Source organism: Arvicanthis niloticus, chromosome 6 (assembly GCF_011762505.2).
Source record: "Arvicanthis niloticus isolate mArvNil1 chromosome 6, mArvNil1.pat.X, whole genome shotgun sequence".
Lineage (NCBI taxonomy): Eukaryota > Metazoa > Chordata > Mammalia > Rodentia > Muridae > Arvicanthis > Arvicanthis niloticus.
In genome coordinates, this window is record NC_047663.1 from 101,343,563 (window position 1) to 101,370,339 (window position 26,777).

The 26,777-nt window shown below is 43.9% G+C and overlaps 1 protein-coding gene across 4 annotated transcripts in view; it reads left to right on the top strand.

The window, feature by feature from the left end:
* Shisa9 (shisa family member 9) overlaps positions 1-26,777 on the top strand; it is a 293,765-nt gene that overhangs the window by 8,759 nt on the left and 258,229 nt on the right. For 2 of the 4 annotated variants that reach the window (XM_034507429.2, XM_034507430.2), the window contains exon 2: positions 3,838-3,965. In XM_034507429.2, coding sequence (XP_034363320.1) covers positions 3,838-3,965 — 128 coding nt within the window. The other 2 variants (XM_076937444.1, XM_076937445.1) reach the window with 2 other exon arrangements.

A 26,777-nucleotide genomic window follows, 5' to 3' on the forward strand; every position in this document is an offset into this window, starting at 1 on the left:
AAGGTAATGGAGAGTGGAGTTCTCTCCTCCTCCTCCTCTTCTTCCTCTTCCTCCTGCCCCTCTTCTCTCCTCTGCACATCTATTCTTCTACCCCACCCCATCTCCATCTTTTCCATTTCCTCCATCTTCTCTATTTCCATCTTTATCTCATCTCTATCTCCTCCATCTTCATCTCCTCCATCTTCAACTTTTTCATCTCCTCCATCTCTCCCTCTGTCCTTGCTTACCCTTTCCCTGTCCTATTCCCATTGTGGACTAGCTATGTAGCTTAGGCTGGCCTTGAACTGGTCATGTAAACTAGGGTAGCCCCAAACTTGCCATGCCTGGAGTACAGGTGTGCACCACCATGCCTGGTCGCCCATGTTGTTGCTTGCATTTGCAGATCTGCCTTCAGCCTGTAGGCTTATAGAGATTAGCTCTTCATTGATCTACATGCCTGCTTTATGGTGATCAGCTGACATATAGTTTATAATTTAATGTGTACCCTGCCTGTGGGACAGGTGTAACTGAAGGAAGGGTCCTGGTGAAGGTGTCTCTGGGGCTCCCCTTGATTCTTAGTCCCTGACTACTGCTGTCTGCTGATTGGATCCAGTGCAGACAGTGGCATCAACATACAGAATTTAATTGATTTCTCATTTTAATGACCAAAGACTATTAAAGCTAGGCTTACAGCTGATGGGGAAGGCTCCATTATTTTGGGAGTGAGCCCGTGGGGAATCTGATGAAAGTTACGGCTTCTTTGCTCAAGAAAAAACAAAGCACAAACAAATTTTCCATTCAATTCCAGAAGAATTCAGCGATCCTTTGAAGCCCAGGATGAAGAACCCGTTTAGAAGTGAAAAAGGCAAGTTAGGTTTTACAAGGTCCTATCTGGCTCAGAACTCCCTTCCCTGAAGCCTTCCTGAGTTTCAGACCATGCCTGTTGCACAGAGGTAGGGAAGGGCATGAACTTTGATTTCAAGGCATTCAGGAGTGGGACTCCAGTCACTCCTTCAGCCAGTAGCAGAACTCATGTGGGCAATCCCTTACTCTGTAAAATGGGTACAGCTGTCTACTTTGTCATGTTCACCCCTGTTTGGCCTGTTCTACCTTTATTAGCTTGCTTGCCTGTTCCTCAAATATCTGATGTCTTTCTTGCCTCGGAACCTTTGCGCTTGTCTGTATGGTCTGCTGACACGTTCTTTCTGTCACCTTCACCCGTGTGAGCTAGCTTCCTGTTACTGCAGCCACCATCTGAGCTGATCAACTTACACAGAGGAAACGTTCATTTGACCTATAGCCTAGGGGGTTTCAGTTCCTGATCTGTTGATCTTGGTGTAAGGTGGCATGTCTTGGCAGGAGCACGTGGTAGGGCACAGCTGTTCTCTTCATGGCCAGAAAGGCAAAGAGTGAGAACAGGAAGTGACCAGGTGGCACGTCCACTGCCTCCTATGACTGAAGACCCCCATTTATCTCCTCCTCTTAAAGCCTCTACTGTCATCCTCAGCACCATGATGAAAACTGAGCCTGTGACATGGATCTTTGAGGGACAGTCCATTTCCAAGCTGCAGCATCTCGTGATCAGCCTACTGCTGCTGCTCACTCAAGTCTCACCTCGTCATAAGGTGTTGTCTTGGTAGCTCTCCCCACCTCTCTAATTTACTTCTTAGCTACTAAGTCTAATGAAGCACTAACTGGCCCTCTCCACCCCAGTCCTTCCCTGTCTTTCAGCAGTCAGTCCCCACTCTCTCTCTCTCCCATATAGCCTCTGGCAACCACGATTGTACTCTTTACGGATTTGTCTATTCTAGACACTTGCTGCAAATGAAACCATACAACCCAGGCCTTTTTGTGTCTGCTTTCTTTCACTGGCCATAAGGTTTTCAAGTTTTATTCACATCTGGACTGGTGTCTGGCCTCTAGTCTTCCTCTTCACGGCTGAGTAATATTCCATCTTGTACGCTGCATTCTGCTTTGGGCTGTTTCTACTTTTGGGCTGTTGTTATGGCACCTGGCTCTGTTGGCTGCACCTTTTTCTTGTTGTTTATTTCCGCTCTTGCTTATTTTTATTTAACATATCTATTTTTATTCTCTCCCATAGAATGTAAGCTCCAGGAAGGCCACGACCTCTCTCAGCTTGTGCAGTGCTGTATCCCCAGGGCCTCATGTCATGCATGGCATACTGTAGACAATAAACATCTGCTGAATGAAGAAATGTGTGCTGGCTGTTGTTATTCTCCTGTCTCTAATGGAGTCCATCGTGTCCTCTGGCCTCTTTAGGCCTCCGGCTTCACTGCCCTGGCTTTCTCTCCCTTCAGACTTCTCCTTGGTTGCTGTTCTTACCATAACCTACCACCACAGCCATGGTCCTCATGCATGTCCCTGTTGCTCTAGCACAGACTCAAGACTTAACCTGAACATGCACTTGGCATATGGGGAATGCTTTCAGAGACATCGCCCACATGCCCAGCTCTAGGGTCTGACCCTCTGGGTTCAGATGAATCTAGCAAGTTTCAGCATGCTACTGGGTGCCTTAGCTATGAGTATCACTGCCACTGCTGACTTCAGCAGAGAGGCTCTGCTGAGCTCTTGGTGGTCTGGGTGGACCCCCGCCAAAACAGTACTTTCCCTCTCTCTGTCTCCTTTGATGTGGATCCCGAGAGTCCACTTGGCTAGGAATGTCAGGGTGTATTTCCTAAAACATGGAGATAGGGCTTGCAGGTGTGTACCTCTTCCTAGCCCAAGAGGAGATCAGTATGAAGATGTCCATCCACCTGTTGGTTCCTGGGATCACTCATTATTACAGAGATGAGTCTGCTGGTTGTTATAGAGCATCTTCATGCTTCTAGTTGGCACCCACAGTGGCTGGTTGGTCCTCCCATCTTGCTAGGCTTGCAGATGGAGATCGCCATCCCTGCAGGTAAGTACATATGGGACTCAGGCTGCTGTGCTTGTGAGACATCAAATCAACTGTCAGCCCTCCACCTAGCTTCATGCGCACAAATAAAGGGGGAAAACAGAAAGAGGTTCCAGAAGACCAAACATGCGGAGAGACTCACATGTAAATAAGACTCCGGTACTACATATGTTTAAGGGTGTTTGCATATTTCTAAATGTAAATATCATGGACAATAAATAAAGAGGGAGATGTATTGGGAGGCCTGACCTTAGGGTGGGACAGCTGTCTGATTTTGTTCTAAGTGGAAGCACAGCTTATTGTGAGGTTAGGTCATTGATATCACTTGAACTTTGTTCTATCCTCTTAAAAAAAATTAACAACAACAACAACAACAACAATAAAACATTGGCTGAAATCTGTGCTGCACACTGGCTGTGTGGCCTTGAGCAAGTTAACTCACCTCTCTGAGCCTTTGTTTATTTTTCTGTAGAGAAATAATACTCCTTATAAGCCCACAAGAAGGTCTATATTCTTTTGCTTACGTAAGGAATGACATTGCTGTTAGCCTAGTGATTGGTTGGTTAGGACTGAGTAAATGTTACTAATACAGGGCCATTGCTAAGCGAGAAGTGTTGGCATCTGTGTTAGGCACAGAGGACTGACTCAGTCTCTGGGGTGGAGCCACAGTGCATGGACTCATCAACTGACCCCGCAGCAGCGATGTTGGGTAGGTGACCTTGCCAGTGAGCAGTATGTAGTATGTAGCGTGTAGCATGACTACATCAGCTCTGCTCACAGTCACTTTACTGCTTCTGTGTTTTCCTCTGCTCTATCCCTAACTGGAATGGTGGCTCTCTGGAAGGAATGGCTTTCTTGTTCGTCCAATCTGGGCAGTGATGGGCACATGGTTCGCACTGCTGTATTGTGAGTGAGCAGAGTTCTGTTCTTTGTTTCTCCAGAGCCCTTGCAGATGTCATGAGGCCACAGGGCCACTGCAACACTGACCACATGGAGAGAGACCTTAACATTGTGGTCCACGTGCAGCATTATGAGAATATGGACACAAGAACCCCCATAAACAATCTCCGTAAGTACAGATCACTGGCCACAGCCACAGTAATATGGCAATAGTAACTCGGTGGGATTTCCTGGGGCAACTCAAGTTTGAGCTAGATTTCCCTGCTCCATGGGATGCTGAGTTTGGCACTGTAAGAGTTGACACGGTTCTGTTGTCTGTTAAATAGTGAGCCACTTGGTTGGTTATTTTGTTAATTACTAGATGACTTGATTGGTTCATCGTTGTTAATCTATAAACTTGGTTCTCATGTTGGGGACTTGCTTAACCAATGCGTTATTTCGTTGGTTTGGTTGGTTACTGATCTGGTAGTTAATAATCCATCTCATTGGCTCATGTTGATTGGGTTGTGTTTGCTATTGGTTCATCTTGACTGGGTCATTGGTTAACCAATTGTTTTATTTGCCTTCTGAGGTTGACCAGTTGTTATTTTTAGATTTCATGCTGCTTCCAATGAACATAGAATCTTATCTTTTAGAACATAAAATGAGCTTCACAAAAAAGAACTATAACAACCCCCACTGTGTGTGCATGCGTGTGCATGTGTGTGTGTGTGTGTGTGTGTGTGTGTGAGCATGTGTAGTGGGGATGACTAGGCATGCTTCTGTAACATATTTGGTTCTCTCCTTCTGCTATGGAAAGGAGGAGGCTTCTTTTACTATTGTGTTTCAGTAGCAGTTTTTCCTGGGACATAGAATCCTGGGGAATCCTGGTTTATTTTCTCAGGTTTCCTTACTTCCAAAGTCTGTGTAGACAACACACACTGGAGCTGATGCTCCAGTTAGAAGCTGAAGAACAATGAGGTTGTTTGGATTTGATAAGGGCACATTGCTACAGTGGTCATTCCTAGCAATCATGTTTTCAGGTCAAAGCAATGTGAAGAATTATGCTTGAAAGCAGCAGAGGCGGGCAGCTGGAAGGGCACATCAAACCACAGTCGAAGGTTCCCAAAGACAGCAGAAGCACTGGTGTCATGCACTTCCCCAGGATGGGCATCATTTGCTGGAACTCTCCCACAAGCTGCAAGGCTTGTTCATTTTGCTGAGACATAGTTGCAGACTGTTGGGTTGCGAATTTATAATCACTGGGTAAGGGAAAGGTCTGCATAGGGTATGGGGCTTTGACATAGATGACATGGATTCTCTGATTCCACATGGTGATAATTTTTCATGGTTTTGGAAATTCTTGCAGTGGTTGGCAATGACACAGGTAGGAAAATAAGCTACCCAATGGGATATTTCAGGTTTCATTACATTAAATAATTACATATTATTCATCTGTGAACTAGATCATAGTATGGTATTGGAAATCAACACACTGTGCTGCAAAATACACGAGCTTTTTCTTTTGGAACTTTTATGTCCAAATCCCAGACAGCCTGAAGATATGATAAATGACAGGCATGGCTGCACCTGGTTGTGTTTGCTGATGTTTCCAAGTTTACTGAATGTGGACCCTCAAACAAATGGGGGCCACCAAAGTATGGAGTTTCTGGCTGTGGAGGGTGTTGGCTAACAGGCTTTGAAGTAAAGACTCAGTCTCTGAGGTGATTTTGAAGCAGTCTGAAGTTGTTCATTGAACACTAAGCTTACCCAGCTTTCACCACTGCACAGGCAAAAGGTCAGGGAAGAAACACTAAGTAATCCTGCTTAAGGGCAGGGCCTTCATTTACACTTGTGGTGACAATGAACAACCAAGCACTGAATAGCTCAAGCGTCTGTGACGGGCTACTTTGCTGTATGAATATGAGTCTTCTTTGGGTCTATATTTGTGCCTTGGTGATTGATTTTTTTTTAAAAAAAATACTAAAGGTAGGTGGGATTTAGACCCACACTTGAGTAAGAAGGCATTGTGGGAGGAATTTTGGCTCACACTTGAGTAAATGGCATTGTGTTATTGGCTCTCATTCCTAGCTTTTTTCATTTTTATTTTCATTTTGAAAACAGGGTCTCACTTTCTAATACCCAGGCCACCCCTGAGCCCTTCTGTAGCCCAGGCTGCCCTTGAACTCAGATCTTCCTGTAGCTGGAACCCCAGGCCTCACAAGACCTTGCTTTATGATCTTTGATGTCAAAGAAAACAAACAGTGTGGGAGGATGTTCCTGGTGAGCCCCAGGGAGAAACCCATGAATTCTATCTCCAGCACTGAGTCCTCACAAGAGTCTCCATGGATACTGCTGTCATGTAGTCCTGCCAGGTTGACCCAGTCCTTTCCCCTCAAGCTTTCTTGAGAACATATGACTAAGAACATCAGGGAGCATGTAGTCTTGTAAGTTGAATTTACACTGGAAAGATAAATTGTATGCAAAATCAATATGTGAATAAGTGGTTAACGGTAAGAATGAGCTTCTTTGTAATGAGTGATTTATCTTCTTATTGATTCACAGAAACGTTTTATATATTATAGTCACCTAAAATGTATATGTTCAGAAAATGGAATGATCTTGGTAGTCCACTGAGAGGCTAGTCCTACATGATTGGTATTAATTACTTACTAGGGGCTTAACAAGCTGAGTGGTCACTCGACCCCATTTGGCTGAGGGAGAAGACCCAGGTGAAGGATCTGTTCTGATCAGTGAAAAATTAGACCAGCCCTTCATACAATTAGAACAAACCTACCTGAATATAAAACCACTCCCAGGGCATTGTGGGAGCTACAGTGACTGCAATTGAAAAATGAAAAGACAGATACATGTATTTGTAATACATCAAGAAGATGGGTCGTACTATTTTTTAGCTTATTCTTCACTTAATATTCAAGTTGTTGGATTTTACAGTTTCATGTCCTTTTCATCTCTGCTCAATGGCCCCTTCAACAATGCTTTTGGAGAGAACTATTCTTTAATTCTCTTTTCCTCCTCTTCCTCCTGCCTTCCTCCCCACCCTTCTGTGAAACAGAATCTTATTTTGTGTCTCAGGCTCACCTTGAACTTGCAATCCTCCTGCCTCAGCCTCCTGTGTGCTGGGATTATAGTCCTGTGCCACTGTGAAGAGCTCTCAGCGTCTTTAAAACACCCATACTAGCTTACCCTTTATGCTCAGGTCAAATGTCTCAGGAGCTGACTTGCTGTGTAGATAATCAACAAGGTTTCAAAGTTGTTGGTGGATACGATGTAGATTTTCATGGAATGTTGAGTTTCTGCAGACTCTCAAGCTTCTGAGTGAGGGCATGTTGTGTTACATGTCCTCAGAGAGCGCTCTGCCTCCCCCACTGCAGCCTCCTGTATTCCCGCGCAACACTGCTTTAGAAGGTTCAGTCTCTTTCAGGATGGGAGCTGTGGGTGAGGGGTGGCAGGTGGAACCTAGCTGGGTGTGTCCCATCCTTGCTGTGTTAACAGTGATAGTTTTGAAATAAAAATGTTTTGTACCCCTTTGTTTACTGAGGACTTGAAAAGATTTGTGCATGGGGTTCTGCACACTCCTCACCCACTCTCTTCTGTTAGCATCTTATGCCACTGAGGTTAGTTTCCTCAAACGAATTTGCACAGGCAAATTCCTCATACCTACTCTGTAGACACTGCTTGAATTTTACCCTTTCTTTGCAAATGTTCCCTTTGAGTCTCATGATCCACCCTGGTTGGCACCCTATCTTTAGTGCAGCATTTTTCAGTGGCTGGATTTTAGTTGTATGATATTGTAGCACAATGGGATGCAGACGGAGAGCAACATGAACTCAGGTACGGGGTGCCTTTCAGTGCTTGAATATCCATATGAAAGCAGCTATCCTGTCAAGTGCTGGGGTGAAGGCGGTTGTTTCCTGGAATGTGCTTGGGTATAGAGCTGTGTGAAGTCTTATGTTGTATGCACATGTGCAGCATGGCTTTGGCATTGGGTCCATGTACTTACACTATCTGTCTGTCTGTCTGTCTATGTATGTATCTATGTATCTATCTATGTATCTATCTATCTATCTTCTATCTATCTATTGATCTAGCATATATGGATGTGTGTATTCACCAATCCATCTATTCATCTGTCTGTTTACCTAACTATCTACCAATCTATTATGCATGTATGTATCAATCCATCCATTCATTCATCCATCCAATTTTTTATTGTCTGTTACATGAGCTACATGAGTATATTTGGCATGCTCACCCATGTATCTGTATACAGAGACCAGAAGGCATGCTCACCCATGTATCTGTATACAGAGACCAGAAGTCAATATTAGGTGGCTTGCTTCTTCCTTTGTTCTTTTATTCCTTCATTCCCTCCCTCCTTCCCTCTCTCTTTCCATCTCTTTTCTTTCTTATTTTTTGAGACGGTCCCTCACTGACTCTGGCTAGGTTGGTTGGCCAGTGATCCCCTGCAGTGCTCCTCTTTCTACCTATCAGCTCTGGAGTTACAATACTAACATGCCTAGGTTTTACAGGTGTGCTGGAGATCTGAACTTGAACATCTGTGCCTGTGCAGAGAGCAATTTACCCACTGGGTCCATCTTCCCAGCCCTCTTCCTCCTCCTCCTCCTCTTCCTCCTCCTCTTCTTCCTCTTCCTCCTCTTCCTCCTCCTCCTCCTTGTTGGTGTTGTTGTTAACATCATAATTGAAGCAAGTGAGATTTCACTCAATACTGAGGACAAATATTGACTTAATATTTTAAGACATGAAATAAATATATAACAAAGAAAAGGCCCTTGTGCTCTGGCCCCATCAAGCCTGCTTCCCAAATCAATCCCTAAACATGTCTCCCATAAACTAAGAAGCAGACACACAACTCAGTGCAGCATATGGTCAGGCCATTCATTTGTCTGTATTCACCAAGGTTGGGCTGGGATGCCCTACCTGGACTTTTGGAAAATTTGGCATAGATGTTCTCAGATACTTTGTAATATGTAGGTGACAAAGGGATTTTCTAGCCAGAAAAGGCAGAAAAATCAATATAGATACTAGTGTTTACTCTTAAGAGTAAAGTGTATTTAACATAGTGTAATGTTATGAGTGACTTGGACAGATAGCAGTTGAAAGTCTCCAGACACACTGAGTCCTCTCAAAACCTATAGTATTTGTCATTGTTAGGATAGGAAACTGGGCCTTAAAAACTTTAATGATGCAACATTTGCATACTTATAGATTAGTAGTACTGAGATTTTCTCCCCTAGATCCGGGGGTTGTGCCTATGTCCTCACGCATGGTAAGCTCGAATTCTATCATGGAGATACATCCTTAGGTCTCTTTATCTTTCATTTTGAGACATTTTGAAGGATATGTTTAAGGAATCGAGAGCTGGAGGGTAAGCCAGTAGGATCCCAGGCTTGAGAGCTGTTGGAGCTACCTCCATAGTAGCCAGCATCATCGGTCTGCACCACTGAGTCCTATTGAGATTGAGCCAGTGAGACCCTGTGGGGCTGTGATTAACACTGTTTGATCTCTCTTGTGTTGCAGATGTTTGCAGAACATGTGGGTGTCCCTCTGGGAATGGCCATTTTGAAGGATTTGCTAAAGGAACTGAAAGCCCCTTTAGTGGCATAGGAAAGAGCCGCTTTAAGCTATACATCCAGTTTGGCATCTTTGTAGCGAGGTTTCCTTTAGAACCCTGACATGTATTGAACACTTGCTGGATACCAAGAACTCCATTAAGTGCCGTGAACATGTTAGCTCAGTACTGAAAACAGCTCTTAGGTAGCCACGGCCATTTCTGCCTCTGGCTCCTTGCCCCTGCTGTGCTTTGTACCCAGCACACTGGTCCCAGGGCTTCTCCCTTGGCACATCTGATTCTGTGTCCTTAGCCAGACCGTCTTGCTCATTTCTGGCCTCAAGTCATTTGCTGCTCCCGTGTCACCAGGATTTTCTTTATACCACATTGTTTTTATCCATTTGTCTTCCAGCAAAGCACAAAAGCACAAAGCCATGGAGGAAAGTCCCGTGTCACAGCCATCTCCCTGACCCTGGGAACCGAGGCTGCTCACAGCAGCAACTCCATGAATGTCTGTCTAGTGAAGAGACTTATATGGTCGGCATCATTATTCTCAGTTTATAGCTTAGAAAAACCGAGATGGATGCAAGTTGAGTAATTCATCTAACATCTTTCCTGAATGAGATTTGCCTTAAAATACTCCAGAAAAACGGAAGATTGTGGGAGATGAAACCAAATTGAAAAAATCACTGAAAGGCATTGTGTCTGGGTGGCCGGGTACACGGAGTTTATCCATTTCTCACTGTGTTTGTGTGCTTTTGGAAGTGTAAAAATTAGGAGTTAATGGTAAAGCATGTGTCTCTGACATCACAGTGCATATGCAGAGGACCCAGGATTTACACTTGAGGAGGCCACACTCTGTAAGTCAGGTTCATTATGTACATGTTGTGGACAGCTCCTCATGTGATCCATATGTCAGGAGTGGGGTTGCATTAGTGACTTCTGCATAGGTGTGATCAAACCTGACAGAAGTGACTTCAAAGAAGAAAACAAAGTTTCCTCATGGATTCAGAGAGTTTCAACCCATTGCTGTTGAAAAAGCATGTGGAGAGACTCAGCCTGTGGGTGGCAGGTGCACACAGCCATGGAGGTGTATACAGCAGGTGCTGTTCACATCATGGGCCAGGAAGCAGAGGGGGAGGCAGGAATCAGGGGCAGGTGCAGCCCTGAAAGCTTTCCTCCAGCTGGGCCCTACTTCCTAAGATTCCACAACCTCCCCGAATAGAATGTTCAAACGTGAAACCGAGGGGGACAGTGTGATAACCCAATGAGAGAAAGCAGCACCAGCTCAGGGAAATGATAGACAGATAGGTAAAACCTCATTCTTGATAGGTGTTGGGAGATGGGACCATATACACAAATGTTGGTCTCTGGTTTCTGAGTTTCCTCCAGACCAGCTGTCTGCTTCTAGATCAATCAGTTGGGCACGATGGATGGTATTCTTGGGTCCTTTTAAGTATTATGGTGGGTCGGAGTCTGTAAGTGATGGGCTGGTGTGAGAGCAAGGGTGTGCAGGGATGCTCTTGTTCAGTTTGTCCTAATGCTTAGACAGTGTACTATGTTCATAGATACTTGCTGGACGAGTACACGAACGACTATCTAGCACAAGCTCAATAACCACCCTAGTGGGATGTACAATAAGGGGGATTCATAGATAGCCAGCTCTGACGGAGCTTAGCTTATTCCACCTCAGGTGAGGCTTTAACTCTTGTGATGTCACATGAACCAACTTGTTCCTAAAATCTAAAAGACTTTCCTGCCATGGAAAGGCACACTGCTTGTCCCATCCAACTCTAGTGGCCTTTGGACGCCATTCAGTATTAAAAAGCTAATGGAAGGGCTGTGTGCTGGATTAGTAAAAACGCGCAGAGGCTTAGTGCCGTGGCCTGAGGTAACTCCAAGTGGCTTGAGCTTGAGAAATCTACTGTCTGGGTAAACAGTGCCACTGAGGAGTCTCCGACACAGGGAGACTTCTTATCAAGCATGTCTAGGTGAGTGTGAGGGAGCGTAGGGAGCTGGTGGAGGGTCTGGGCTCCAGCGGTGGACAGCTGGGATCTGGACTTTGTCCTGTCACTTAGCGGCTGTGCAAGCTTGGAAAGGTTAATAGAATTCTCTAAGCTTCTGTTCTACACTACAAAAAGGAGTATATTGAATTAGCCCACATAAGGGGTGTAGAACCATGCACGCCTGTGTTATAGAAACATGGCTTGTTGGTACTGTTGCTTGTGGGATGATTGACTGTGGGCGCTACATTTGTCTGTTCACTAGAGAGCAACAGTGTGGGTGAAGATGTATTCACTGCACATACAGCTGTTTCACTGCACATACAGCTGTTCTCAATGTTTTCATTCTCTCTGTTGGTTGACAACACAATGTATGTGTGTATGTGGGGGGGGGCTGTGCATGTACACTGCATGTGCTGTCAACAACAACAACAACAAAAAATAGAGCCTTTATTGACTAGTTTAATGTCAGCTTGACGTGCTAGAGTCATCAAAGGAAGAACCCTCATAAAATGCCTTTATAAGATCAGGCTTTGAGCCAGCCTGTAGGGCATATTTAAATTAGTAATTGATGGGGGAAAGGACCAGCCCTCAGTGGGTTGTTCTATCCCTTAGTTGGCAGTCATAGGTTCTATAAGAAAGCAGGCTGAGCAAGCCAGTAAGCAGCACCCTCCATGGCCTCTGTTTCAGCTCCTGCCTTCAGGTTCCTGCCCTGCTTGAGTTTCTGTCTTGACTAACTTTGGTGGTGAACTGTAATATGGAAGCATAAGCTGAATAAACTCTTTCCTCTCCGAGTTGCTTTGGTCATAGTATTTTATCACAGTGATAGTAACATTAAGACTGAACCCTAAAGGAAAAAAAAATCACTTTCTGTAAGTTCTTTCCAAAACTTTCTTCTCACGTGGCCACACAAGCTATGGAATCAGCCTGTGTTGCTTTCCCAAGTGATTGTAGGATGGACTATCTGTTAAGAAAGGCACACGGCTCAACACTGTGTATGGTTGAATTTCAAAGATGCCAAGTCATGCTCCTTGAATGCCAGGGATGTGATTCCTTGGGGAGAATATTTCTCTCTTCATGTTTGGATGAGGGAGGGGTATACTTGCTGTATGTTTGGGGGGCTAGAAGGAGTCACAAGTGAAACAGATCCATTTGTTCATCGCCTGCATTGTGTGTTCATTTTACCTCCCTCCAACAGCACCATGAAATAATGAAAATGTTTGCAGCAGCGACAGATCAATGAAGAAATGGGCTTGGAGGCTCTGAGTGACCTGCCCACGGCCACAGAAGCCAGGCAAGGAGCTCAGGCCTGGCCACTAAAGCCGTACACTGAGTTGCAAATCTTACACTCTGGCCACATTCTTTCTTGTGCTTTACCCAGGAGCCCTGGCTGCATAGTATATCATGACAGTGTTTCTTTTCTTTTTCTTATTGATTGATTCTAAGAATTGCAGCATTTGCTTGGCCTCATCTTTGAACATAAAGCCACGTAAATAAAGTCACCAATCTTGTTCTAGAGTACCAGACATCTCTGAGAGTTGTTTACTTGACTGTAATTAATATTTCTTTTGAATCAACTTTCAGCTGGCATTTTAAAACTTCCCTCTAGGCAACAGTGGGAGACACATGGGTGCGGAGTCTTTCCAGAGTATGTCCTCTTGGCTCTTACAGTCCAGTGAGGAGGAGGAGATGAGGAAAGTAATGAGGGGGGCTGGGAAGGGTACCCTGCAAACAAGCAGGAGGTCTCCCCAGAACATGGAGCTAGAGACGAGCAAGGACATCTTTTCCTGAGGAACTGATAATATTTGTTCTGCAAGAAACATACTCCCCAGTGACTTTCCAAGAAAACAGGGGAGGGAGACGGAACACTTTGGCAGTGTTCACCTTTGATTGAGAGAAGAACTTTGGCTCACAGAAAACCATTTTTGTAGATCTGAAGAGTTTTTATTTTTGTATTGCAAATTGCATTAAAAAGGAGCTTTTGTTTGATTAGGATCATAATGGTTTTGGTAGAAAAATAATAAGAATGCCAAGTCTGACAGAGGAAGCCTGGATTTCAGAATCAGCCACCAAGATTACTTCCTGGTTAGAGGACTTCCTTCACTCAGCAAGCCTGCTGTCTCCTGCTAGAAGAGATTAATACAGATCTTTTGCTTCTTTGGAAATTAACAACCAACAAAAAATAAGTAATATACTTAATATCATGATACATACATTAAAATAATTTACAGTAAGGTTTGAGGAAACCTGCTTTAAAAAAATCCCAGTAAGCATTCTCAATAAAGTTAATTACAAGTTGAAAGAAAATCTTATTACATTAGCCTGAGAATTACAGTTAATGAAACTGAGTGTAATCACAATCTGAATATTTCATTAAATGGAGATTCGAAGTCATTAATTCAGGTATTCAGCCTGGAGTGAAGCTTACATTGCTTGTGACTGCTGATGTCAATGCCTGGATTTTATACACTTAATCTAGCTCCCTGGACCTGCAGAAACCCACCCAGACAAGCCTCAGATCTATCCACAGTGCTGAACCTATCTGGTCTGTAGTTACCCAATTCAAGCCAAGCAGCTAGCAAAATCTACCTTGGGGAACTTTGGAGCTGGGGCTAAGTTTGTTTAGCATTATCTTGTCTTTGCTGTTTCTGACTTCAGAGAAGCCAGGGGATTTACAGAGGAGGAGAGCCAGGGCCCATGCCATGTTCGAGGCTTACAATTTTCCCAATAAAGGAAATTAAGAAGCAATTACTAAATGTTATCTTTATCACAAGTATTTAAATATCAAACATTTAGCTAAGAGCTAACTCTCACAACAAAAGTCAAGCCTCAGCTGGGCTTGGTGGCTCGTGCCTTAAGTCCTAGCAGTCTGTATGCGGACTATAGGTACAATGCCAGCCTGGGCTACAAGACAAGGCTTTGTCTCAACACCCACCATCCCCATCAAACAAAAAGGAAACAAAGCAAGCCCCAAAGCCTAAACCAAATACAATTAGTTCATGAAAAACTTCTTTCCAGGGCTTACCATCTTTCTCCTTTCCCTGTCATCTGTCTGTCTATCTTCCATCCGTATATCTCCTTCAGTTAATTGAAAATGAGAATGTAGGTTTGCATTTTCCTGTTTGCTCATCAAATGAGTATTTACTAAATTCTAGCCATTATGACTTGGAGCTAGGTATATAGAAATTACAATTGTGTTTCTGCATATTATCTGCTTATCTATCTATCTATCTATCTATCTATCTATCTATCTATCTATCTATCTTAAATACACACATATACACACTTATTAAGCAAGGTACAGGGAAATGTATGGATCTTCTTAAAGTTATATGGCCATAAAATTTGCCTGGTCAATCAATACTACGTTTTAAAAACAAGCTTTGAGTATTTATGGTACAAGGAATGATCAGAAAGAATGTGTGTTGGCCTGGCCATTCCCTGGTGGCTACCTTTTAGAAGGCGGTGGAACCTTTCAGAGGGATAACCTAGCTAACAGAGGTTTTAGGTGCATCTCCACTTCCTGTCTGTTCCATGCTTTGTCTTCCATCAGGATGTGGGTCAGACAACCACTGCTGCCCCACATTGGTTTTCCCTTCTTAACAGACAGCAGCCTTCAAACCTTCTACCCTAAAGACATTGCCTTAAGTTGCTTCCAGCCAAGTGCATTGTCACAGAAACTTCAAAAGTAACAAAAACCCGATGTCTCTTAAAACACAGGCTGTGTGCAAAGCCTCTGTGGAGAGCTGCCTTGCAGGGAGGGACCTGCTCTGGGGATTCCCCATGTACAGAGGTACACAGCTTAGGCCAACATCTAAACTCATCTCTCTTCCCTGTTCCTTTTCTATCTTTCCCACCAAGATGTCAGACACCAGAGCGCTTTGTCTGATTTATTCCCTACTCTATCTTCAGTGCCTGGGGCATAGTAGGTGCTTTATAAAAAATGTTGGGCGAATGAATGTAGTCAGATAAAATACGAGGCACATTTTATCAAGTACACCACTTCTACTGGTTTTCTTTGTAAACCTACTGCAGTTTGACTTCTTGCAGATTAAATCTTAGCACTGTATCTTGGTTTAGCAAACGTTGTCATGTGCCAATAAAAGTTGTTGTGTACCTTGAAGAGCTCATGAGACTGTATTCTGACATTGCTGGCAATTAGGAAATGTCACACAAAGGTAGCATTCCCAAGTTCAATCTACCAATTCAATCACAATTGATTTTTTCAATAGTATTTCCCTCAATTTCATTTACTTCAGTTTCCCTGCCTCACAGTGCTAGCCCTCGGTCCTGTTAGTGTCAGAGCAAACTAAAGAGGGGGCTGGGTGTGTTTAATATTCATGAAATGATTATGTTGTGTTGACATGAATAGTAAAAAAGACTTGGCTCTGTAGAGGCCAAGTAGCCTTTGTCATGTATCTGGTCTCACAGCATTGACTTATGTGTTGCCAAAGAAATCTTACCACGGCCATGTTGTTTCACACTTAGTATTATGGTTTGCCAGGTGTAGAGGCGCACGCCTTTAATCCCAGCACTTGGGAGGCAGTGGCTGGTGGATCTGGGTTTGAGGCCAGCTGGTCCACAGAGTAAGCTCCAGGACAGTCAGGGTTTCTTAGTTAGACCTAAGGTTTCTTTTGCTGTGAAGAGACACCACAACCAAGGCAATTCTTATAAAACAAAACACTTAATTGCAGCTGGCTTACAGTTTCAGAGGTTTAGTCCATTACCGTCATGTCGGGAAACATGGAATCATGCAGGCAGCCTTGGTGCTGGAGGAGCCTAGAGTTCTACATCTTTAGAGGCAGCCAGAAAGAGATTGTCTTCCGGAGGCAGCCAGGAGGAGGCTCTCTCTTCCTCACTGGGTGGAACTTGAGCAGAGGCTCTCAAAGCCCGCCCCCTCATTGACTCACTTCCAACAACAAGGCCACGCCTACTCCAAGAAGGCCACGCCTTCTAATAGAGCCACTTCCCATGGAGCTGGGCATATTGAAACCACTACAAAGGGCTACATGGAGAAATTCTGCCTCAGAAAAAAATTACTATAGTTTAAAGAAACTTTAAACCTCAGAGGGTGAAGATGTAGATATGAAGGAAATAAAAAGCCCACGGCAGAAACACTCGTGAAGTCTGAACCCCTTACTTGCTCATTGCCCAGGCTTAGCAGTGGTTAAAATGGAATCCGTAGAGCATGACCTGTGTCGCTGAGGATCAGTGGTTCGCGAACTTCCTCATGCTGGGATACTTCAATACAGTTCCTCCTGTTGTGCTGAACCCCAACCACAAAATTCTTTTTGTTGCTATTCTGTAACTGTAATGTTGCTACTGTTACGAATTGTAATGTAAATATTGATATACAGGATATCTGTCGTGACCCACAGGTTGAAAACCACTGCTGTAGAGAGAGGGAGAGTTTAATTGACGTAGACCAATCATCTGTATTTGTCCTGTAACGACACTGTCATGCATATCTGTCCTACCTTGATCGTACATATTCACCCCTTACTCTCCTCCATCTCGCACTCCTGCTGGCTCCCCACTCCCCACTAGTGTCCTTTAATTTTTATGTTTTTTTGGTTTGTTTGTTTGATTTTTCTTGGCAAACTTATTAGCTTAAACGGCGTCACTTATAAGAGCATGGGTGAGAGGTTGTTTATAGGAGTGTGGGCAGCTCTCTAGTGTCTACACCACTGAAGAAGACGTCTCTCCCTCAAGTAGGGGCTTTCCCTGGGTTTTGACTTTTGACCTCCGTGTGTCCTCAGCTCATTTTATCAAGTGGCAGCTGTATGTGAGCCCTGGAATAAGGTGTACTGAGGTGGAAAGTGACCAATATTGATAATGCATATTAAATAGCGGTGGCACACCAGGCATTTCAATGTGTTACCTCCTTTACTCTCTTTAACACTGTGCAAAATAGGTGGGTTTGTCCATATTCTAAAGACAATGTCTCAAGGATCTTTATGTTTTATATATAAGCAGGCATAGACTCTATATTTAATGCCCAGAGAGGGCAGGATTCAGATACACTTTGGTCTGACCCCCAAGCCTGGAATCTTTCTTACATCCTGAGTAAAATGGAATTCCATTGTGAGTGCTGTCACTGATAACTGGTCACAGCTCCTGCAATGAAATACTGAAAACAGGTTTCAAAAATGTATTAAGACTGAGAGGGTAGAGATGCTGTGGTTGCTTAGTCATGCCTGCATGGAGAACTAAGAGGGTGGCAGTGCTGTGATTGATTAGTCATGCCTGCATGGAGAACTGAGAGGGTGGCAATGCTGTGATTGCTTTGTCATGCCTGCAGCGAGAGCAAGGTAGAGTAGTACTTATGAACTACTCTACCTGTATATGAACCATATATCTGTACTCTTATCTCTGCTGTGAATATGATAAAAGATCCTCAAAGAAACAAGTGATTTTGTAAATCAAGTGAGATACATATGATGTCACAGGGGAATATAAACCAAATTGATAGATGGAGAAGGCCTCAAGTGCAAAGTGTGTAACATATGGTGTTTACATATATAGTAGGCAATGACGTATCATAGCTTAATGAATGAGTGAACATCCACCGGAATAGTTGAAAGAATGTGACAACTTCTGGTACTTTGAGATCCTCAGAGCTCTGTCCTTTCATCAAGTCCGAGTGTCTTAAACCATCCATCAACATCAACATCAACTAAAGTTCTTTTAGCTTCCTATTGGAATGCTAATCCAGAACTGCATTTTAACAGCATATCTTAGATTTATTTTCAAACCATAGTGGGTGTAACAAAGAAAAATGTGATCTATTTGTATTTTTGCCACAGTGCTGTAGAAAATGGGGGTTGATATTGTTTAGTGTTCTTATTGTAAGATTATTGCCGTGTGTGTGCTGTATGTGGGAGGGTGCACATGCTACCCGCACATGGCAGGTATAGGATGGCGATGGCTTTGTGAAGTCAGCTTTCTTTCCACTCTTCAAACGATGCTGTAGTTTGACTTTGTTGCTGTGACAAGCACCGTGACCAATACAATTTAGGAGAAGAAAGGATTTATTTTGTTTACAGTTCATTCCCATAGTCCATTAGAGGGAAATAAGGGAAGAAATTTAAGCAGGAACCGAAGCAGAAACCACAGAAGAATGTTGCTTGCTGGCTTACTCACAAGATCATGCTTGGCTAAGTTTCTTTTACAGCCGAGGACCTCCTACCTAGGCAATGGTGCCGCCCATAGTGGGCTGGGCCCTCCTGCTGCAGTTAATAATCAAGACAGTTCCCCTACAGACATGCTCAGACACCAGTCTGACTTAAGCAATTCTTGAGGCGTTCCTCTCAGATGACTAGACTGTGTCAAGAGAACAAAGCTAACTAGGACATGTGGTTCTGGGAATTGAACACAAGGTCATTAGCCTTGTGTGGCAAATGCCTTTATCCATTGAGCTGTCTTGCCTCAGTCTTCTTTATATAGAGAATAACTCCTGGACTCCAAGTTTATTCAGATTTATTTTTATCATGTTAACTAAGAGGCACTGTGCTAATGAATTTAAAAAAAATAAAAAACAAAACTGTCTTTGACCTCTAGAACCTTTATTTCAGCAAAGGAGAAAACTGTCTAAGTAGGTAATAGATAAAAATAAATAAGAAATGCTTCTTAAGATAAATATGGGGAAATAACTGAGGTGAGGTGGTGGGATTGCAGCAAGGCCACTGTGAGGAGACAGGGAGGGAAAGACTCGGGTGAGGGGAGGAACGGGAGCATCTGAGGGCTGGGTGGAGATGTAATCACAGTCAGAGGCTGGGTGGAGACTTAACTGTAGTCAGAGGTGACAAACAAGATCCCTAAGGCACAAACACGTTTCACATACTTGTGAAAATAAAAGAGATTCATAGGTCTGAAGTGTGGTGAGGAAGAGGAAAGGTTAAATCAATAAATGTGAAGGAATGTTCAAAACTGAGAATAAAGAGAAGTAGCAACCATAGACTATAGGTGGAACATTTTTTTTAAAGTGCATGTGTGTGTATGCATACATAGTCATGCATGTGCATGCCGTAGCATGTGTATGGAGGTCACAGGACAACTTTCAAGAATCAATTTTGCCTTCCTCTTTGTTGAAGCAGGGTCTCACTCCCCCCCTCCCCCCCACTGCTCCGCTACACAAAACCTGGGGCACCGGCTTCTGAGCTTTTAGTCTCTGCCACTCTTCTCATGCCGGGGATGGTGGCTGTCAGGATTACAGAATCATACCACCACATTTGGCTCTATAGATAGAATGCAGGTAAATCAGCTTTGTGCAGCTGGCTTCTTTCCCCAGCATCTCCCTGCCCCAATATGTTAAACTTTGAGCCACTGCTAGGTCTTTTACATTGTTAGGTGTCTACCAAGATTTTAGTGTGCCTCAATGCTTGATATGGCCATCCAGCGGCTGTGACATTAGATATTAGTCCTTTGAAAAATTTTGCAAAATCACAGTTCTTTGGTCCAATTAATGAGAGACTAAAAAACTGTAGCAAAGCCATTTGTAAGTGTGTTTATTTCAGTCTTCCAAGCTGACATATCTATCAAACATCTGGTGTAGCAATTATTGATATCTAGGGAGAAATAATAGTCAGAGAGGGCTTTCAAAAATGTTAGTGGATTAATGCTTACCTGACTCTACTAAATCATTTCTTATAGTGATAAACTTATTGTGTCCCAAGGCAATCCATCCTGTTTCCAGTCTGACTTCATTGACAAGGAATTTGCCTGATGTCCATCCCAGTATTCTTAGCCAAACTTTTTAAAACAGCTCCCAAAGAAAGCCAAAGCCAAAGTCATTAGTAATTTCCTTCCCTCTGTTGCCCAGTAGCCCCCACTTTTAAGGCTCAGAGTTACTAGTCCATGTCACAGTGTTGAGTGACAAGCAACGGAAATCAGTTCTACCAAATGTAAGGGGAAAATCCCACCTTTTGGTAGATTGTGGGTTGTTCACAGAGCTAAGAACTATCTGAGTGTCCCAGCTTGGGGAGGCAGGCACACAGGCACTACTCCTTTCTCTCATCCCTCTTCCCCTTTCCTGTTTTCAAGAAGGTCTTATTACTTAGCATAGACTGACTCTGAACTCACTATCCTCTTGTTTCAGCCTCTGGAGTGCCAATGGTACATGCTTGCAGACATGCACTGTGCTGTGATTTGAATATAAAATGGCTCCTATAGGTTTGTGTGTTTGGTCACTTGGTCCTGAACTGGAGGTGTTGGGGGGAAGATTGTAGAGCCCTTAGGAGGTGAACTTCCTGTTTACTCATTGCTTTCTGACTGTGATCACAGCTTGAGCAGCTCCTTCTGCTGCCACCATGGACTGTATCCCTTCAGACTATAAGTCAAGATAAGCCTTCCATTAAGCTACTTCTGGTCATGGTGATGGAAAATTATTTCTATACGTGACCAAGCTTAGCACCAGTTGGTCTAACTATATTGTGAATCAATCCAGTCATTTTCTACCTTTGCACCCATTTAAGTTTAAGGGTCTAGAGGAGAGTCTGACTGGTCCACACTGAGTTACATCTTCAACCCTTGGCCTGGAGGGGGATGGATATTTTATTTGCCAGTTTCATCAAGGCTGTGTAGTATACAGATGGACAGAGAAATCTACAAAAGAAACCACTGCAATGATCCTAAGTAGAGTATGGGTTGCTGGGTACTTCAAAGAGGAAGACAGAAAGGCCCATTCTCCTTCCGGATATCCTGTTGTCTGGTATTATTAGACTTCAACATCCATCCAGTCATTTCCATACCGCCCAGTTTCACCAACTTGACAGTGCTGTCTGCATGGCCCCTTGCCCTATGCCTCAACCCCTGGAGTGCTTTTTTCTGGTGGGGGGTGTTTTCCCTGTGGTTTTATTTAGGTACAATCATGAAACCTATAGTGTGTCTCCATTAAAAATTGCCTTACATGATCATGAAGATAGATATCTAAGTTATCATCAGGGAAGTATTATATATTCCCAAGTATTACTGACCGTACAATGTCATGCTGAGGAGGTGTGAGAAGTCACATGAGCACATGGAGAAGCGTGTTTGTAGGAAGGTGGAGAGAACATGCTTGCTTGGCCAGAGGGAACACTCACGGGGTGTGAGGATCTATAGAGAACAATGTGGGAAAAGCTTCAAAGACTTCTGAGAGAATCCAGAAGTGGCACTTTGGGAGCTCTTGCCCAGAGCCTGATAATCGTTTTCTAGCAGGTGTCTTGTGAGTTGTTGGGGTGATGGTTAGGAGAGACCTTTATGATAAACTGGAGAAGAGCCCCAGCAACCTTCAGCACAGCTGCCACTACCTTACCCACAAAGTCTTTGTTCCAAGCCTTCACCAGAGCCTTTTGAGGGTTGCTAGGAAACCGGGGATGCTTGAGCAGTTGTGATCTGATTACAATAATCTTCTAGTTTTCCATGGTTGGAGGAGGAGCCAGGCTGGGTTGGGGCCATATTCTCTTACCTTACTGGGGAGTATAGTGAGCTATAAGTGTCTTTCAGTTGTGTGAATTCAACTCTGTGATCTCAGTTCAGGGATGAGGAGAAGAGAGTTGGTGGTGCTGGGGGGAGGGCAGGAGTATGAGCTTGTAACATAAATAATTCAAGTATTCCCGTCCCCCTTCTATACAATGAGCATATGCTGGAAGTGAGGCTGGAGACATGCGTCTGCTTCTGCCTCAGACACATTCACTTCCCACGAGCTGCTCCAGAGTGTGATTCTAGCATTTAAAGATATGCATTTTTCATATAACTTGGCCCCTAAATACAAGCTAGTTATATCATCTGGTGCTCAACCAAAGAAACAGCCATCCTGAGGAATCTGAGTGGCACATGGTTGGAGCTGCCCCTTCTGGCCTCAGCTCTCTGCCTAAGATGTAAGCCCTTTTTTTGGTAGCCATGGGTGGCACCATATGGTTTTGCCCATTTTCAGACTTCTGACCTCACTAGGGATCAGAAAGGCTTATGTGTTGTTCTGTTCCCTGACATTGTCTTTTGAGATCACAGAAAATGCTCCCAGGTACCTCCATCTAATTAGTAAATCTTCTGTGAAGAATCTCTGTCTTTGCAGCTTCCCACTGATGTGTGTTCATATGTGTGGTGGAGTTTTATGAATCGACTTTTAGAAGGTCTGTTGAGCTTGGACTTTCCCAGGATAGCTTTCCTTGGCCTTCAGGCAGTGTCTTTTGGTCAGTGGTCTGTCCATTTGTTTATAGTCTGTCTTTAAAAATGAATGTAGAACTCTATTTGAATACACCCATGTGTACATGCAGGAAAAAAGTCAGGAATGTAGAGCAAATGTTGGATGTCCTCCATCCTATAGTCCCCACTTCTCTTCCCCAGAGGCACCCATAGAGCTAAGTTGATTGTCCAGTCTCTCAGATATATGCTATGCATTTGTTAACATTTATGAGTACTTTTTCACCCTGCTTAACCTCACTCTATAGTGGACACCTTACTGTCCTTGGACTTCTGTAACAATGTCCCACAGACTAGGTGGCTTAACCATCAGAATATTTTTGCCTCATGGTTCTGGAGACTGGAAGGTCAAAACCAAGGTATTGGTAGGTGAGTTCCCGGTGAGGCTTCTTGGAGGCAAGAGAGAGAAAGGGGTTTTATTTCTCTTCTTTTAAGTCTCTCTCTTTCACTTAGCTCTTATTTTCTGCTTACAATCCCTAAATGAAGTCATGTTAGGTACTAGGCCTTCAGTGTATGTGTCTGGAAGCAGGGCACAGACCTTTAGTCTGCAACAGTAGATGATGGGGATTCTTCAGCCAGTAGGTTTGGGCATGGATACATTTCTTACCTTTCCTGAAGACTGAATGGACAATGCTGGAAGACTGGTACCATGTAGGAATATAAAGGGAAGGGTTGCAGAATCCAAATCTAACTGTGGACATCCTGGAGGACTCATGAGGACACCAACAGGCAGGCACTGTTGGCTCACAGAGCCATTGGCACTCTTAGGATGGGTGTGAGAGGGACACACAGGTTAGGAGGTGCGGCCCCATACAGGAAAGGGAAGGAGACAGCTCTCTTTATCACAGTCTGTGTATTTTGCCATGTAGTTATTGATCCTTAGAAACCCAGGACCCCAGGGAGGTCACAGTGGGGCTGTAGATGCTCTCCCAGGATGCAGCTCTGGTGTGGCCCCCTTTCCGCACTGCAGTCCCCTTCCCCATCCAGTGCTTGAAGCCCAGCTCAGCTCATTCTCAGCCCATTTTTATACTCAGTGTTTTATATCCATTATTCCAGTGCCCCATCCATCTCAGACCTCTCTGCACTTACAATGCTTAGTTCCTCTTCTGCCTTTTGGATTTGTTTGCTGAATTGCCTTGGATTTTTGTGCCTTTTAACTTCCACAGGAATGCTTGTTTTCCCATCTAACTGGGATGAAGACTCTGAGGGTTCTAAACACTTCTACGTGCCCCCCACCATGTCTCACATGCACCATGCTCTCTGCAGTGCATGCTCATCAGGATAGCATATTCTCTTGCCATTTGGGGGAAGAAGAATGCAAAAGGAAAGAGACGGTCTTGGGACACTTTCTTCTGAAGATCCTTTATTGGCCATCCCCTTTCTTCCTTGTTTGTTTTTAGTGGAATATGCACTATGTCTGTACTGGTCACACTGGTCACACTGGTCACACTGTGTGCTTGTCCCTGGGCTGATCGCCTTAGCATCTGAAAGCTGAATATGCTTAAGTTTCTTATACCATAAAGGACAGAGTGCCTGCATACATCCTGTGCATACCTTCATAGGTATTTGAAATCCTCTGTAGGATAATTAAAATACTCATTGATATAATTGCTAAGTAGCTGTTTCATAATCTTGGGGAATAATGACAAAAAAAGCATTCTGTACAACTTCAGTGTAGACGCAATTCATGCCCCTATCCAGTATTTGCAATCTGATTGATGGAATCTATACAGTAGGAGGGCCACAGCACTTTGAATGGAACCCTATGGTTGTTTAATATAGCTTTTATTTACATACTCAAGGAAGTTGTCACTAGTCTAAGTAATTGTTTGGGGATTTGAAATCCTAAATGTGTCTAGTTTGAGTTTTCTTTATCTTTACTCTATTACGTTGTCTCTTACATCTGTCTGCATGTCCCTGTCATTATCATGATGATCAATGGAAGGTTCCAGCAATGACAGATATGTGGTGCCTAGCACCTACCTAACATAGATCCAGGGGTCTTTGTGAGTGCTTCTTAATAGAAGTTGCTTCAGTAGAGCCCTGCTCTCTTCAGGCAGCAGCAGAGATCTGGAACCCAGGCTGTGGCTGGAGCCCACACTGTGATAGATACATATTTAGCAGGCTTACCCTACTCTCATTTGACTCTGATGCAAATGGTCATGGGCAATAATTTGAGAGATGTTGAATTTCATGGCCCGACTGTCCAACTAATTCTTACTGTAGGGAAAGTAGTAGATAATTTTGGCTTTTAAAAATTCAACAAGTCCTTCATATCAGATTTTATATTTCCGAGGATTGAACCCAATGGTTTGTGTATGCTAGACAATTGTTCTTCCCCTGAACTCTGCCTCCAGCACAAAACCAATATCACATTGTAATGGTATGATTTCTGAATGTCCCTACTGAGAAGACAAGGAAGGCTTGGTTGGATAAACTGAACCTGGACAGGGGCTTCTGTCCGTGATGCTTCTGTGATTCTTATGTCAAGGTTTTGAGAAAGAGGCCAAGACAAGAGGCTCAGGGATTGGAGTCTCTGGGATTTATCCTTTGCTAATGGAGTGACCTGGGGGAAGTCATATATTCCTTCCCTCTTCTCATAGGAAATGGTAGTGCTACCCAGTGTCTTAGATCACTGTGCAGACAAGAGAAAATGCATGTCAAACCATTGGCAGGATTCCTAGGGTAGCTAAGACAAATACACCAAAAGGAAAAATAAAACCAAGTCCCATCTTCCTCAGTGCCATTGGTATAACATTGTGTCTGCAACCTGCCCTTGTCTGGTGTTCTTAAGTGAGGCAAGTTGTAGGAGTAGATTTTATTAAAGAAGCATCTCACCAAGACAAGTGTAAGGGCATGGTGCAATTATTTTTGTTTGTTTGTTTGTAAGGACAAGTAACTTGGAACAATCTGTTACTTGGGCTGGAGCCATCTGACATCCTCAGCACAGTGACAGCCTGGTGGGAACTTGAGATCCCAACAGCTTGAATTAGTCACAGAGTCAGGAGGTGAGAAGCTGGGCACCTTGGAGGATGGCCTCCAGTGTTTGCAGGTGTACCTGGGTAACACTTCTCAGGGTTAGAGGGAAGTTCCCAGCTTCTTGAATTCTCTTCATGGTAGACAACAGAAGACCATTCAGAAGCTGGGGAAAAGGCTGATAGTAGTGGCTAGTTTGGGGGATCAGTCTGCAGTGTTCAGCTGTAGAGAAACCCTCTGGGAACTGGCATGCTCAGACCACATCATCTTTGTCTAATGCCACAGAATCAAGTGCAGGTTGGAGGTGAGTCCCTTGGCATCCACAGCTGAACACAGCGGCAGCAGCAGCCTTGCAAGTTTTATTGGATTTCCTGAAGGATGATCATCAGTGAGGCCACCATGTGACCCTGCTGTGCTCAGCATTCCTCTTGCTTTGAGACAGAGCTTCATGTGACACAGGCTATCCCTGAACTTACTATTAGCCAAGGATGCCCTTGAATCCATGATCCTCCTACCTCCACCTCCTAGGTGCTGGGACAGAGGCTTGTGCCACCATGCCTAGTTTTATACAGTGCTGGGATTTGAACTCAGGGATTCTTGGATTCTAGACAAGCATTCTACCAACTGACCTATGCCCTCACTCCTCCACCCAGTATTTCTTTCTACAAAGCCTACATGCCAGGGAAGGAGCTCTGCTTCCCCAAGGTGCTGTGATGTTCCCACACCATGCTTCAGGAGAGCAATGTAATTGATCAGTTTCCCTCTCTGCATTATCTACCTGAAAGTCCACAGGGGATATTAATAACACTGAGACCCTCATCTCCCACAGCCTGCTTGGTATATTTAATGTGTCTCGGACATATGTGCTATGTCAGAAATTTGAAGGTCCTGGGGACAGAAACCTAATGCAAACAGAAAGAGGAATTCGCTGGGCCACATCTGACCTGTAGATGCTGCTAGACCTCCAGTGTTTCCAGAACTTTGACTTTGTCTCTTCATCTGTAGACTTTGTAATCCCCCCTTGACTTACTTTCTAGATAGCATTTCTTTCTTCTGAAATGGCCAGATACCTACTAGTACTTAGCCAGGGATTGTGGTAATTGCTCCAGATCCAGAGATCCAAGAGGGAAAGAGGATATTTCTCTACAAATGTGTTGAAAATTACAGAGAGGTTTATGACTAACCTGTGGGAAGGAATGTGACCAGGGGAAAAGTGCTCTGGTTGGCTAGTTAGAGGGGTGGGGGGCTT